This window comes from Sorex araneus, chromosome 2, assembly GCF_027595985.1.
Source record: "Sorex araneus isolate mSorAra2 chromosome 2, mSorAra2.pri, whole genome shotgun sequence".
NCBI lineage: Eukaryota > Metazoa > Chordata > Mammalia > Eulipotyphla > Soricidae > Sorex > Sorex araneus.
The window spans coordinates 117821773-117838213 of record NC_073303.1 but is presented as its reverse complement, the minus strand read 5'-3'; the positions used below and the strand labels follow the sequence as shown (position 1 = coordinate 117838213).

General features: G+C 39.4%; 1 protein-coding gene across 1 annotated transcript in view; it reads left to right on the top strand.

Moving 5' to 3' along the window:
• The window catches only part of PKHD1L1 (PKHD1 like 1), a 187237-nt gene that overhangs the window by 99237 nt on the left and 71559 nt on the right, over positions 1 to 16441 (top strand). Inside the window, exons 47-50 of the mRNA XM_055127690.1 lie at positions 1093 to 1334; positions 3512 to 3648; positions 6660 to 7689; positions 9475 to 9666. Of these exons, the coding sequence (XP_054983665.1) occupies positions 1093 to 1334; positions 3512 to 3648; positions 6660 to 7689; positions 9475 to 9666 (1601 nt within the window). The remainder of the gene's footprint in view (positions 1 to 1092; positions 1335 to 3511; positions 3649 to 6659; positions 7690 to 9474; positions 9667 to 16441) is intronic.

The window sequence follows — 16441 nt, the reverse complement described above, 5'->3', positions numbered from 1 at the left end:
TCCCTGAGCACTCCAGCAGTAATCCTGAGCACAGAGACAGGACTAAGTCCTTAACACCACCAGATGTGATCCAAACTGCACACCCTCCCCAAATAAATAAATAAATAAATAAATAAATAAATAAATAGTTTCTCAACCTCAACAGTTTGGACATTTTACACAGTAATTCTTTGGGTAGTCTTCACTAGATGCCAGTAGCAAAACCAACTTGTAACTACCCAAAATGTGTGAAAGAAATCAAAAAGGAAGGAAGGAAATGAGAAAGGGAAATAATGGGGGGAAAGAGGATAGGGGCCTTTAGTATACTGGTAATGTGGGAGAGAGATCTAACATATATATATGTTATGGACATATATATATATATATGTCCAAAGTACAGACTCAACAACAGTGAAATCATGAGATCTATAGTACAATCGCCAGACTTTTAAATGTGCCACTGATGGTTGCGGATGGGGCAGACTGGTGGTGGGATTGATGGTGGCATTTTACATGTTAAGACTCAACTATTAATAACAATAAATTGTGGTTATTTGATTAAATAAAACAAAATTTTAAGTGTGAGAGCATCACTACCTATTCCCTGGAGGAATCAGGTCATCTTCATTTAAGAACTACTGAGTGTGGCCATCAAAACTATAAGTGAATAGTTCTTTTCAGTACTTTATGGAGTTAGTACAGAATTCAGAACAAGTGAACCACTTTGGAAAATAATGAAGTGCATCTTATAACTTATATTCACTTATTCTTTCTCTTTTTTTGATGTGGGGGGGTATACCTGGTGGTACTCGGGTGTTACTCCCAATTGCATGTTTGGAGAGATATGTTGTGGTTCCTGGTGGTGCTCTTGGGAACCACTGGTTATCTGGGACTGAACATAGGCCTTTCTCATGCAAAACATGCACTTCAGTTCATTGGACAATTCCCATAGGCTATTCAGTTATTCTTAAGAAGGAGTAAAGCACCACCTTCACATTTTTCTACAATGGATTGTGACACATTTTCCCAGTTTTACAGATAAAGTGTTCAAAATAGCATAAATACACAAAATGTATTGACATTAAGATAAAGCATTTTGTTCAATTTCTACAGGCACAGTCAACGAGAGAATGAAAAAAGGACCATTGCATTTGTATCTGCTGATGGCATAAACATTACACTGGCTGATCCACTAAATTACACACACTTAGGCATTACTGTCACTCTCCCTGATGGAACACTGTTTGAAGCAAGGGCAGAGGTTGGAATTCTTACAAGAAATATTTTGATAAGAGGATCCAATAACATGGAATGGGATAACAAAATTCCAGCATGCCCAGATGAATTTGACACAGGTAATTTTAGTGGCTCTTGTCTACCACAGATGTTGACTTCAAATGTTTCCAGACATTTCACAACTTGGGTTTACGTGGCCCCTGAGACAGAACCCAAGTGCCAGCCATTAAACTTTGATCCCAACATGTGACAGTTATCTTTTCTATGCAGATGTCATTAGTCAGAATTGATTCCAAGGCTGGTTTAACTTCGAGGAAGTGAGTCATTATTAATCCCTGAGTACCCAGAAGCAGAGAAAAACTGGCTACTGGGGAATCTTAGGATGTTCGGCACACTTCTCATATACAAATATTTGCGAAGCATGATGTGCTTTATAAGACCCCTTCCAATATTTCACGTAATAATAAATAGAATTACAAATTCATAGGCCAGTTGGATAAGAGATACAACTTAGGGTGGGAGAGAGAGTACAGGGGAATTGCTTTCAGCAGACCCCAGTTCAATTCCCCAGCACAGCATATGGTCCTCCCTAAACAGAAACAGGAGTCATCCCTAAGCACCAGGCTCAAAAACCAAAGAGAGAAAAACACCAAAATCAGATATAAAGTCTTCTTCTTTATTGAATCACTGTGAGGTACAGTTGCAAAGCTTTCATGTTTGAGTTTCAGTCATATAATGATCAAACACCCATCCTCCACCAGTGCACATTTTCCACCACCAATGTCCCCAGTATCCCTCCCCATTCCACCCCTCCCCCTGCATCTATGGCAGACAATTTCCCCCATACTATATCTCTACTTTGGGACATTATGGTTTGCAATACAGATACTGATAGGCTATCAAGCTTGGTCCTTTAACAGACTCTTCTTTAATGCAAAGTATATAACAAAACAAAGTTCATTAGATTTTGTGTCAGATGCCCCATGTTCTGATTTCTATTTATTTCCACAAGTCTGACAAATGTCCATCAATCATAATTGTATCCTGTTTAAAATAAAACTCTTGGGTCTGGAGTGATAGCACATCAGGTAGGGCATTTGCCTTGCACGTGGTCGACCCAGGTTCAATTCTCAGCATCCCATATGATGCCCTGAGCACAGCCAGGAGTAATTCCTGAGTGCATGAGCTGGGAGTAACCCCTGTGAATCACCAGGGGTGATCCCCCCAAAAAAAAACCATAAAATAAAACTCTTTCCTATTCTGCCTACTTATTAAAATTTCCAGAATAAGTGAGAAGTGTGGGTGTAATTCCTCACTTCTTAAGTTGAAAGGGTCAATCCACATGTAGATCATATAACTGAATATGAAGGTTAAGAACTGTTCTTTATTTGTTTTGTTTTGGGGGCCACACCCAGTAATGTTCAGGGGTTACTCTGCACACAGAAATTACTCCTGGTCTGATTTGGAGGCCATATGGGATGCTGGGGATCAAACCTGGGTCAGTCAGGTGCAGGGCAAATGCCCTCCCTAATATCTCTATCTCTCCAGCCCAAGGGTTCAGAACTATTTAACAACAACAACAACAAAAAATGCTCTGAACATGCAATAACCAAAAATTCAAAATCAACTATATAATTAGAATCCAAGGTAGTTCTGGGAGCACAAGTCCATATTGCATATCTCAGGCAGGAAAAGTAAGAAGTTATGCTCTCATTCAGAGTTTCCAAAGTGAGTAATACTGCCTCCTTCATAGGGGCACTGGGCCCAGCTAGGATGTAGTAGTAGCCTAGGGTATAACTGGGGGCATTTACTATTCCTTTACTTGAAGAAAGTAGATTTCCAGGGGATTTATGAGCAGTTGCTGAAAAAGGTACAGTAGGCTTCATAAATTCTGCTCTAGCACTATAATTGATTAATTGTGCTTTTGCTCTAGCTGTATAATGGATTGTACTAATTCCATTCCTCTCAAGTCTTGGGGAAAGGAAGCTTCAGAGATAACAAAACAAAATGCCTTTGTCCATATTCATTCAACCAAATATTTATTTAATATCTTTGAAATGTATTATAGTAAGTTCTTTAGAGAATGCAAAGGAGAATTGGACAAGGTAATTAGTGTTCTTGCAGTATAGGGAGGAAATACAATCAATTATGTCTCAGGATGAGATTGAATGATACGTGAATAAAATACAATTCTATAGTTGTATTTTATTCTATCTGAATATAAGAAAGAAGTCTTTATTTAATTCAAGTATGTTGATGTGGGTTTCTTTATGATGTTGTAAAAATGTTTTTAAAGGTGAATTTGCCACACAGACATGTTTCCAAGGAAAGTTTGGAGAAGAAATAGGAAGTGACCAGTTTGGAGGTTGCATAATGCTTCATGCTCCTATGCCTGGAGCTAACATGGTAATTGGAAGAATAGAATATGTGGAGGTAAGAGGAATTAGTATTGATAAGATGTATTTGGTGTTCCTTCTCTGTGCCAGATGCTACATATAAATTTGCAGAGAAGACAAATAGACAATGTTTGTTTGTTTTGTTTGGGCCACACCCAGTACGTCAAGGTTTTACTCCTGGCTCTGCACTCCAGAATTACTCTCAGCAGGCTTACGGGATTATATGGGATGCCTGTGACTGAACTTGGGTCAGCTGCATGCCAAGCAAATGTACTACCCACTGTACTATCACTCCAGCCCATAAAGAGATGATTTCAGCACATTCTTCATTTTTTCACCCATTTCCCCATATCAAATTTTTTTCTCCATTTTCTCACACCCACCTCACTTTCTCAGCAATTTCTGTCCTTTCTTGCCTACAAAATCTGTATCACAAATCTAGTCTTTTCATCACCTCTACCTGATCCCTAAGCCAAGTCACCCAGTAACATCTCAGCAGACTTTCTTTTAACTGATCTTTCTGAGTTCCCTTTTACTCCACAAAAAAAGTCTGCACCCCACAGCCAAAGCAAATGTTCGACCCTCAAGGTCAGATCTTGGTCAAAATGCCAGAAATTACACCTAAGAATAAATTTGAATCCTTGCCATGAAACCCAGGTAGTCTGTCCCCAGCTGATCTCTGACTCTAGCTTTTATTATAATACCTGGCCAAGTTTGTCACAGAGATCTCCTGTGTCCTTGACCAAGTCAAGCACATGTTTACCTCAGGTTGTCTGCCTTTGTTTTCCTTTCTGCTTGAAACAACCTCCACTATTTTGACCAAGTTCCCCCATATACTCAGTCAGTGCTCTTCGCAATTAAGTGTTCTCCCTTCAGATATTTCTTTTCTCCACTTGTTCAGACTCTCAAATTTCTTTATATTTTTTTCTTTTGGCTTTTTTTGGGGGCGGGGAGGTCACACCCAGCAGAGGTTACTCCTGGCTCTGCACTCAGGAAAACTCCTGGTGGTGCTTGAGGGAACCATATGGGATGCTGGGGATCGAACCTGGGTCAGCATCATGCAAGGCAAATACCCTGCCCACTGTACTCTCTCTCTGGTCCCCTGAATTTATTTCTAAGTTTTGTTTATTTTTATCTTTCTTTCTCTAGTGCACAACTCAATTAGTTCAGAGATTTTGTCTTTTTGGTTTCTTACTAATTGCCCCCTGTGATGAGAGCAGTGCTTTGGTAATACAAACATTTCTGCTGATTGCTTACTGAAGAACCATATAAATTCTTTCATAAGTATACAACTTCTATTCAAAAAAATTCTTTGGCATCATATTCAGACTGCCCATATAACCAAGACTTAGCATAGCTTTCATCAAGTTAAAAGAAGGGAACAAAGAAACAGAGGGAAGGAAGGGAGAAAGGAGAAGGAAGGAGAGAGATAAGAAAAAGAATGAAATTCATAAATCCTAAACTGAGAACCTCTAGACCAGAAATGAAACTTGGGGTAGGGCATTTATATAGTCGATGCCTATGCTTTATGTCCACCTCTCCTTAGACTGATAGGGACTGAGGTTCCCCGGGTCAGTCTGAGTATAAAATATTAATAGCTATTTTTGTAGGGAAAGAACAAAAGCAAGTTGATGCCCTAACATTTTGTTTGCAAACTTCATGGAATCATCTCATATACACACGGACACATGTGTATATGCCCTTACACAGGTCATCCTCTGAATTAATTTTTTTTTTTTTTGCTTTTTGGGTCATATCCGGCATTGCACAGAGTTACTCCTGGCTCATGCCCTCAGGAATTACTCCTGGCGGTGCTCAGGGGACCATATGGGATGCTGGGAATTGAACCCAGGTTGGCTGCGTGCAAGGCAAATGCCCTACCCACTGTGCCATTGCTCCAGCCCTGAATTTAAATATTTTTCTCTCTTTTTGGGGGCTCCCAAGCAGTGTCCAGGAAGTTGGGGTGCCTGACAATGATTCTCTGCCAACTGGACTAGAGGTTGAATATGAGGGCCTGAGAACACAGTAGTGCTCAGGGTCTGCAGTACTAGGGTAACTGGGGATACCCATAAATACTCAGGAACCAGGTGGTGCCAGGAACTGAATAGGTGCCGGAAGCATGCTACACAAGCACCCCAGCCTCTGTACTCTCTCCCAGTCCCCTGAATTAGATGTTTAGATCCTAGTTCTGCTAATAGGAAGTGCTGGATAGATTGTACATGCAAGGCAGCTGACCAAGCTTTGATTTCCAGTAGTGCATATGGTCCCCCAAGCACATCCAGGAGTGATCCCTGAGCACAGAGCCAAGAGTAAACCCTGAATACCGCTGAGTGTTGCCCCCTCCCCCCTGCAGCCCTGCCCAAGAAAATTTAAAAAGACAGAGGAATTGAATTATTAAGACACCAGGTCTAATTTCAGACCAACTTAGGTTTTAAATGGGGCTTTTTGAGCATGAGCAAGCCTTTCAGCCTCTATAAACATCAATATCTTTGTCTGGAATTAATGACTGGGGATGTGGCTCACTGGTAACATACATACTTTGCATATACAGGACTCCAAGTTTGGTCCTTAGCACACACAGAAATAAAATTAATGAGAAATTTGCTACCTCAGGACTGGGGCAAAGACTGATCATGCATATCAAACATTCAGAGAGTGTTTCTTATTAACATAAAAATCAAAGGGAAGAAGCAAAATGTCTTGTAAGATGTTTTATTTTGCTAAGCACAGAAGTTACAGAATAGACTTAAGATGAAAAACAAAAGAATCAAAAACAAATTTTGTTCATTTGGTTCTTTATTCCTTTTATATCAAGTATGGGCTCTTATGTAGTGAATACAATACAACTGGTTGATCTTTTCCTCAAAAAAGGATGTTCTCAAATGACAAATATGAATAACAGAAATATATCCGCTGTGCTATCGCTCCAGCCCGAATCTATTAATAATAATATTAAATTAAAGGCTAGTGCCTTGAAACAAGGAAATATAATGCAGGCAGGCTTAGTCTAGGTCTCTCTCTAAATATGTGTGATTCTTGCCTTGACAGATAACTCACGCTGGCCAGGCTTTCCGATTGGGACGATATCCAATACACTGGCATCTGCTTGGAGACTTACAATTTAAATCTTATGTGAAGGGTTGTGCAATTCACCAGACCTATAACAGAGCTGTTACTATCCATAACACACATCACCTTCTCGTTGAGAGAAATATTATCTATGATATTAGGGGAGGAGCCTTTTTTATAGAAGATGGTATTGAACATGGCAATATCTTGCAATATAACTTGGCAATATTTGTCCAGCAAAGTACCAGTCTTTTGAACGATGATGTCACTCCCGCTGCATTTTGGGTCACCAACCCAAACAATACCATACGACACAATGCAGTTGCCGGAGGCACTCACTTCGGTTTTTGGTATCGAATGAACAATCACCCCGACGGACCATCATTTGACCGAAACATTTGCCAAAAAAGAGTTCCTCTTGGAGAATTTTTTAACAACACTGTTCATTCTCAAGGCTGGTTCGGAATCTGGATATTTGAAGAATATTTTCCCATGCTAACAGGATCTTGTACTTCGACAGTACCGATACCTGCAGTATTTCACTCACTCACAACTTGGAATTGTCAGAAAGGGGCCGAGTGGGTCAACGGAGGTGCCCTTCAATTCCATAACTTTGTGATGGTAAATAATTACGAGGCTGGCATCGAGACCAAGAGGATCCTGGCTCCTTTTGTTGGAGGATGGGGTGAAACCAGTGGGGCAATGATTAAAAATGCCAAAATTGTTGGTCATCTTGATGAGCTGGAAATGGGGTCCACGTTTTGCACCATGAAAGGTCTGATTCTCCCATTCAGTGAAGGTTTGACTGTATCCTCTGTGCGCTTCATGAACTTTGACCGTCCCGGCTGTGTAGCTTTGGGAGTGACATCTATCACTGGGGTTTGTAATGAGAGATGTGGAGGCTGGAGCGCAAAATTTGTGAATATCCAATATTTTCACGCTCCCAACAAGGCTGGCTTCCGGTGGGAGCATGAAGTGGTACTCATTGATACTGATGGTTCACTTACAGGTAATGTTCTGTTTCTATTTCTGATCAAATATGAAAGAGAAGTTTGTGTTAGCACTGAGTTGAATTGTCACACTGCAGTCATGTGAAACACAGTATTTACCTAGAACCATGCTTTACTAATAATTAAAGAATCATTTGATACAGATGAGAAATTCTATCCTAGAAGAGCAAGAAATTGTGAGACAGTTTTCAGATGCATACTTCTTCTGTGTGTGCGCTTTGGTTTTTTGTTTTGCATTTTTTTTTTTTGCCTTTTGGGTCACACTATCGATGCTCAAGGGCTACTCCTGGCTCTGCACTCAGGGATGACTCCTGGCGGTGCTCAGAGGGTCATATAGGATACTGGGGATCAAACCCAGGCTGGCTGCGTGCATGGCAAATGCCCTCCCCACTGTGCTATCGCTCCAGCTCCTCGGTGTGTGCATTTTAGTTAGGTGTCAGCCACAGATTTTGAGCAACATTTATGGAAACACTGATCATGAAAATATATTTTTTCCATTGTAGGATTCTTCCATTGTATGCTCAGTTGCACAAATGCATTGCTTGCTTGACTATCCAAGTTCCCCAGTCAGTCATGCCACATAAATTTATAAAGTCCTGATGTATTTCTGTAAGCAACATAGACAGATTTGATAGGCCCTACAAAAACATTTGAAAGGGAAAAATAAGTTCTGCCGTTTTCCTCTCTAATCCTAATTCTAAATTTGTCATTTAGAATTATAACTTCAAATAATAAGTATACTCTCGCACAAAATTCAGCATATTTTGAATGACCTTTTTATGATTTCAAATTCAGTGTCATGTTTTCTGTATTTATACACAGAATCCATTTCACAGTTAATAGAAATTAGTATGACTACAAGTTTTTAAATGTACAACTTGCCGAAAAAGATAGCAAGGATTTGTGTGTCTGATAATGCATTACACCTTATAAGGGAGAGACAATTGACAAACAAAGCCACAAATATTCCATTTGCTTTTGAAAGCCTCTTTGAGAGAAGGAAGAATATTTATGTCAATATTGAGGCAGGATGTATCAACTATAGTTATAGACTTGTGTTCTACTTGTGGCATCAAGAGGAAGAAAATTAGATAGCTCTACTGTATATTTTGTTTGTTTTTTGCTTTTTTGGGTCACACCTAAAAATTTTTGGTTGGTGATGCTCAGGGGTTACACCTGGCTCTGTACTCAGGAATTACCTCTGGAATTGCTTGGGGATCTATATAGAATGCTGGGGATCGAACCCAAGTCAGCCGCATGCAAGGCAAATGGCCTACCCGCTGAACTATTGCTCCGGCCCCTCTACTGTATATTTTATACCAAGGGGTTTGTGTGTTTACACACATGTAAAACTTTTTGCAGTCTTTATTCTTTTTATTTATTATTTCTTGTTTGGAAGCTTTAGAGGCTATGCCTGGCTCCGTGATGAGGGGTCACTGCCAGCAAGGCAACCATGGATGACAGGGATTTCTAAGAACTATGAGATTGTATTTTTAGTTAGTTTGTTGGCTACAGGCACAGACTGGATGCTCAGACTCCCTGTAATTTAGCCCTTCTGTGTACCTTTGACCAAGGTACAAGTCTCATGGCTACTTCAGATTCCATCTTCCAGCTGCCTTCACGGTGAGCTCATGGCCCAAGACCACTGAAGAGCCTTTTTGTAAATCCCCCTTTCCCCACACCAAAATTTCAACTGAGACTTAGATTTCATGAGTGGTACTCTGGTAAGAGTCTGTGCATTGTGAACAATTCTGTTGGAAACATGCTATTGTGTTCTTTCCTAGGTCACAAAGGACATACCGTCATTCCATACAGCCCCTTGCTGGACCCATCTCACTGCACTCAAGAGGCCGAGTGGAGCATTGGCTTCCCTGGGGCTGTTTGCGATGCCTCCGTCAGCTTCCACCGTTTAGCATTCAACAAGCCATCCCCAGTGTCTTTGCTTGAAAAGGATGTGGTTCTCTCAGACTCTTTTGGTAAGCGTTATTGTAAACCACTAACTTCAACATTTTTCTAAGCGTCTGTCATCATCTTTTTGAATTGTTACTTGCTATCTATCACAAGGAAAAAATAATATTTTTTATCAGTCAGAAGCCGAGCAGGAAATATATAACATCTCTCCCCAAATGGCATGTTAAATCACAATCAATCACAATATCCCGTTAATCACCGATCTCTCAGGCGGGCTCAGTATCATCTCATTTCATCCTTTCCCTGAGATCTTAGAAGTCTACTTCGACTTGACCCTCCTAACGATGTTGCACTGGGGGCTCTTCAGAGTTAGAGGAATGAGATCCAGCTTGTTACTGGATTTTGCATATGAATACACCATGGGGAGCTTGCAAGGCTGTCTCATGTGGGCAGGAAACTCTCAGAAGATTGCCAGATTCTCCCACAGGGAGAAGTTGGCTAAAGATATCGCTTCTGAGAGCTTGCTTTTATGTCTCTGGATGTTGACCATTGAGGGGATTACACACACCTGGGTTCCTCTGCCAGTACCTTCATGCATGAGGCCTGTCCGAACGTGTAGAGAGGAGACTCCAGCATGGCTGCAGCTAGGTTCCAGTGGTCTTCAGCCCCCAGGAGCTCTGCTTGGGGTGGGGAGGGAAGCTGGAGCCCATCCCCTCCGAGGGGCCCTGGGAAAGACAGCCAGGGGTGCGGGCAAGAAACTCTCTGCCTGGCATGTTAAATAAGGGGTATTAAATAAATGCTTGAACTAGCATGAGATTCAGACAATTAAAGCACCTCTGGCTATTATGACAGACAGGCACTATCTTTTTATTGTTACATCAAACCATTAATTCACTACTGGTCTGGATCTATGACTTAAAAATATCTGGGTATGATTAATCTGTTCTCACAAATGTTTTCTCATAGACTATAGATTTTATAAAATTGAGAAAGTCTGGTGAATCAATTGAACTGCCCTTTAAAATTTGACTTTTAACTTTTTCTGCATAAGTCTAATTTATATAGCTCCTTGATAAAAAATATATAAACTGTGACCATGTAATCAAAACATAAAGTAAAGAGTGGGGAGGTTGGCAAAGCTCTTGTAGTAAGAAGTCTGTGAAAATCTACCATTTCTCCCTGTCACCAAAGGCAAATGATTTTGATTATCTTTGCTGATTGAGATGAGATGGAGGAACATTTGCCAGGTCAATGGCTGTACGTCAAATGCCAGAGACTGCTGATTTGCTTTAGCAAAACATATGTAGTTGACATCACTTCCTGATTAGATTGCATTGATTTATTGACTTTATTCATGATCCAGCTGCACTAATCCAACAAGCAGGGTGGATGTGGTCAGAATTCTTACATAATCTTGATTATGGCACTGAATTTTTACTTCTCCCTCAAAGGTCTGAAATTATTTTTATTTTGTTACGTTACTAAGAGGGTGGGAAAGATAGTCCCAGAGTTCCACACTATCCTATTTCTATTCTACCTCGTATATTTGCCCTTACTCCATTACTTAGGAAACCACTATGGGAAATCTCTCACTTACTAAGTGTGTCTGTTTTCACATACCTGACTTATTCTATCCTATGAGCTTAGACCTGTATACTATCTTTTTTTCATTGTTACATCAAGCCATTCATTAACTACTAGTTTAGATCTATGATTTTAAATTTCTGGGTATAATTAATCTGTTCCCACAAATGTTTTCTGATAGACTAGACTATAGATTTTATAAAATTGAGAAAGTCTGGTGAATCAAAAATTGAACTGCCCTATAAAACTTGACTTTTAACTTTTTCTGCATAAGTCTAATTTACATGGCTCCTTGATAAAAGTACGTAAATTGTGACCAAGTAATCAAAACATAAAGTAAATAAACTTAAATATAAATATTTTATCAATAAAATTCATTGTTTCTTTCATTTTTGTGGCACCAATAATCGTTTTTCCCAGCATACTGCAAACAAATCATGAATTTAAAAACTATCCCTGTTTGAAAATTTATAACCTTAATGATAGTTACAAGGTAGAAGCTTATAGTTTGAAACTAAAAATTATTTATTTTGACATAAGCTGAAAAATTATAAGAAGTTATAGCATGCATGATTATATCAGTCATACCTTGGGTACTAAAATTACCTGTGTTTAATCCATCAGGACATACTGGGATATAGTTGTTTTATTCTATTATTAAATCTCCTTATTAAAAAGTTTTTGTAAGAATTTTAAATTATGTTATTCATTGTTCTGTATCTGGTCCTGGTATCTATTCTAGAACAGTGAAGTAAGCATAGGAAAAAACATTAAACCTAGTGGACACTCTGAGATGAAGTTAATATTCATTTTATCATCTAATCTTCATGAGCTCCACTCTGGCTAGCGGATTATGCTGTCATGGTGGAATTTAGACTATTTGCCTCAGTCCTGAGCTAGGATATACCAATGTTTGTGAGGTCAGGAAGCTTCTGTTCCTTATTATGAAGGAGTCACCTTCATGCTGTCATAAATGATGTGGATTCTCATACTTAGTGGAGAGGATCTCGGTCTGAATATTGCTCGGATCTAGGAAACATATAAGAACCAATTTCTACTCAGGTAATGAGTTATGCTTCTGTCCTCCAAGGCCTTTATCATTTTCTTCCTCTTTATGCCATTGCTGGGTTAGTGTGCTGCCCACCTACCTCACTTTTTGGAATTGCATGAGTCAGGGCCCATCACAGATTCCTATAGTCAGAAGACTGATTATTCCTCTAGTAAGTAGCCACTCTAGCTAATAGTAGCTACTGGATATGTCCAAGCTGCTTTTATCTCTAATGGTTACGTGCTCCCCCTTGCCCCTTTGATCCCATTCTTCCCACCAAGTTCACTCCAGTTGCACTGCAGCCTCGACAGGCATGTCCATTTTTTAGAGAACGTAGGGTATCAGCTGCTTGTGTGCTCTTCAGAAAGATGGAATGAAAAGGATGCTCTTCCTACTCCCTACATAAGGAGGTATATTGAGGGGGTAGGTACACGAACCCAGTGAGAGAGCGAAGGGCACTGCATGATTGAAGTTGTGTCCTTGGATTAAAAGACTTGGTAAACTTGGTCCCAAGCTGTTAGGGTCTGGCCGAAGGCACAGTGACAATTTTGGGGTATCAGGAAGCCTGAAGGCACCATTAGGCTGCTGTTTCACTCACCCTGCAGGTATAAGTTGACCTGTTGGTGGCACCAGACCCCCTACATCTATTTTCTTTTCTTTTTTCTTTTTTTTTTTTTTACTAGTGAGGTACCGTTACAGACTTACAAACTTTCGTGCTTGCATTTCAGTCATGCAATGATCAAGTCCCATCACTCCACCAGTACCCATTTTCCACCACCAATGGTCCCAGTATCCCTCCCACCACCCCCACCCCGCTGACATTTCCTTTTGATCTCTCTTTCTCTCTCTGTCTCTCTGTCTGTCTGTCTCTCTCCCTCTCCCTCCCTCCCCCCCTTTCCCCCTTTGGGGTGTTGTGATTTGCAGCAGAGGTATTAAGTGGCCATCATATTTGGTCTCAACTTTCAGCACGCCTCTCCCATCCCGAGCGGGCCCTTCTAGCACTCTTTACTTGGTAGTCCCTTCTCTCTGAGCTGCCTTTCCCCCCAGCACTTGAGGCTGGCTTCTAAGCTGTGAAGTAATCCTCCTGGTACTTATCTCTGCTGTTCTTGGGTGTTAGTCTCCCATTCTGTTACTTTACATTTCACAAATGAGTGCAATCTTTCTATGTCTGTCTCTCTCTTTCTAACTCATTTCATTTAACATGATACTTTCCATGTTGCTCCACCTATATGCAAATTTCATGACTTCATCTTTTCTAACAGCTGCATAGTATTCCATTGTGTAGATGTACCAAAGTTTCTTGAACTAGTCATCTGTTCTCAGGCACTCAGATTTTTTCCAGGTTCTGTCTATTGTAAATAGTACTGCAATGAACAGGTAAGTGCAGATGTCATTTCTACTATAATTTTTTGCATCTCCGGGATATATTCTCAGAAGTGGCATTGCTGGGTCAAATGGTAGCTCGATTTCTAATTTTTTGAGAAGTGTCTATACTATTTTTCAAAAGGGCTGAGCCATTCGGCAGTCTTACCAGCAGTCTGTGAGTGGTTGACTTCTATCTTCAGTGCATCGTGTTCTGCAATGGTAGTTGATACGATTTCTATCTTCCACTACATCTATTTTCTAAGTGGCCTAATGTCATAAGCACAGAAGCTATTTTTTATAACTATGTATTCAGAAAGCAGCAATATTATTTACATTTTTAGATTTATGATAAAGTAGTATTTAAAGAATATCCATGAATTTTTTTCACAAAAACTGACAGAAACAAGAAGAAATCAAAATATCAAAATTAAATGCTTTTTTATGTCTATTTGGTAAGACAATATTTTAATGTTTTCCAGTAGTCTGTCACAAGATTGCTACATATAACTTTTTTTAAATACCAGCCCTATTGCCTTTATATTATTATTATTATTATTATTATTATTATTATTATTATTATTATTATTTTGATTTTCGGGTCACACCGAGTGATGCACAGGGGTTATTCCTGGCTCTACACTCAGGAATTATTCCTCGTGGTGCTGGGAGACCATCTGGGATGCTGGGAATCGAACCCAGGTCAGCTGCATGCAAGGCAAACTCCCTACTCACGGTGCTATCGCTCCAGCCCTAACATATGATAACTTCTAATTATATTTCCAAATACTTCATGGATAGTTATTGGGATGAATAATGTAAAAAATAACAAGGTTTAAGATAGTTTTACAGAGAACTCACAGTTGTGTGAACTTCTTAAGTAAATTATTCTAAATGTGCAATAAAGATCAAGTGTCTATAGCTTTAACTATTAAATTTTCAGTGATAAAATAAACATTTTAGTTTGTGATTTGTGTTTTTAGTGTTGTTTTCAGTGGGAATGATTTTAAGGGGAAGCTTTTGTTTGCATTTTTCACTTTTAATTCAAGAATTCTAGTCCTTCAAAACTTAAGAAACTGTATCCTTCTTGTGAAGTTTTTTGCTTTTGTTTTTATTTGGGGGCTCTATTTTTGTGCTCTGTGGCTCTGTGCTAGGAGTTGCTCCTAGGAATTAAACCCTGATCTCACCCTGTTGAGCTATCTCTCCAGGCACGAATGCCTAATGTCTCTTTGTATTTTTTTGACCTACTCTCTTCAAGAATCAAGGTGCTTTTCTAATGACTGAACAATAGATACCTTGATAGCAAGATCTCTACTCTTGTTTTTCTGTAACCTGCAAAACTCAACAAAGGTACTGTCAGCAGCATCGACTTAGACTTATTGACTTAGATGGAATCGGCTGCAGTACTCAGACAAAATTTCAGAGTACAGGTTCTTTGATTTTGAATGTGATATAAAATATGAATAAAATTTTAGAGTGAGACAAATTTACTATTTTATTATATCTCCATTAGAGTAAAATAAGATGATTTATTATTAACAGGTAAAACAGAAAAAAATCCTGTTTTGATTGTATATGTGTACCACCCAATCGAACCACAATGAACTTACTAGATCAGTGGAAAAGAAAGTTTAGGATAACTTTCCATATATCTTTATTTTTATCAAAGCATCTTATACATGATAATATAGTCTTATGTAAATAAGTGATCCTAGATGACAAATTAACTTGAAATACTCTTAATGATCTCAACTTCAGAGAGTTTGCTTTTCAGCCAAGACTCTTAAAATCACTCTTAAAATGAGCACAGCTGAAAATAAATACCAAAAAATGCAAATAACCCCAAAAGAGTGTTTTATCCAGGAAACTATATTATCAAGGAATGTCAGGTTAGAGTATCATTTCATGCATCACAAACCTTCATTGGAGCTGGGTTTTGCCAAATATCAGTGCAAATTTGACACGTTCTGGGTGATTTAATTGACTATTCCATAAGTTAACTGTCATTTCACCAGAGCTCCAAATAGGTTAAGCACTAACAATCATTCATGTGTCTGAGGGCTGGGTTGATTGATCTCAAGTGGGTTTATGTTCAAGCCATTCTGTTTAGAGGTCAGAGTGCAGAGGGCTTAGCTCCTCAGCAAGGATGAACTCACACTGCTCCACCTGTAACCTGGGAAGGTTCTTTTCAATGTCTCGAAATAGCTGAGCCTCAAGATGGCAATCCTCACCCAGCCACCTCTTTCTAAGACTTTGAGTGTCACTTATGCTAAAATCTGGTAACCAAAAAATCACCCGACATCACCAGAGTAGAAAAATCTAGTCTGCCTCAGAGAAAAAAGAGAAGGACTGATTTCTGCCAAGTAATCCAGATAATCAGAGTTCTGCATTTTTAATCATTTCAAACTGTTTAGTTTTTAGTGCCACTACCTATGGTCTTCTCTAAACTAACACTATTGCATAAATAATCCTGAAAATTAATAAATTTTTTCCTCTTGTTATTAATGTTTTGCTTTATTATCCAAAACATAAAAGGTAGTGGCTAGTTTTAGAACTTTAGGTCTTCATTCTTTCTTCTAAAGTTTTTTTAAAAAGATGTTTCTAACCACTGTATCACTGTTTTCTCATTGCTCATCGATTTGCTCGAGTGGGCACGAGTAACGTCTCCACTGTGAGACTTGCTGTTACTGTTTTTTGGCATATCAAATATACCATGGGTAGCTTGCCAGGCTCTGCCATGGGGGCGAGATACTCTCGGTAGTTTGTCAAGCTCTCCGAGAGGGGCAGAGAAATCAAACTCGGGTCGACTGCGTGCAAGGCAAACGTTCTATCTGCTGTGCTATTGC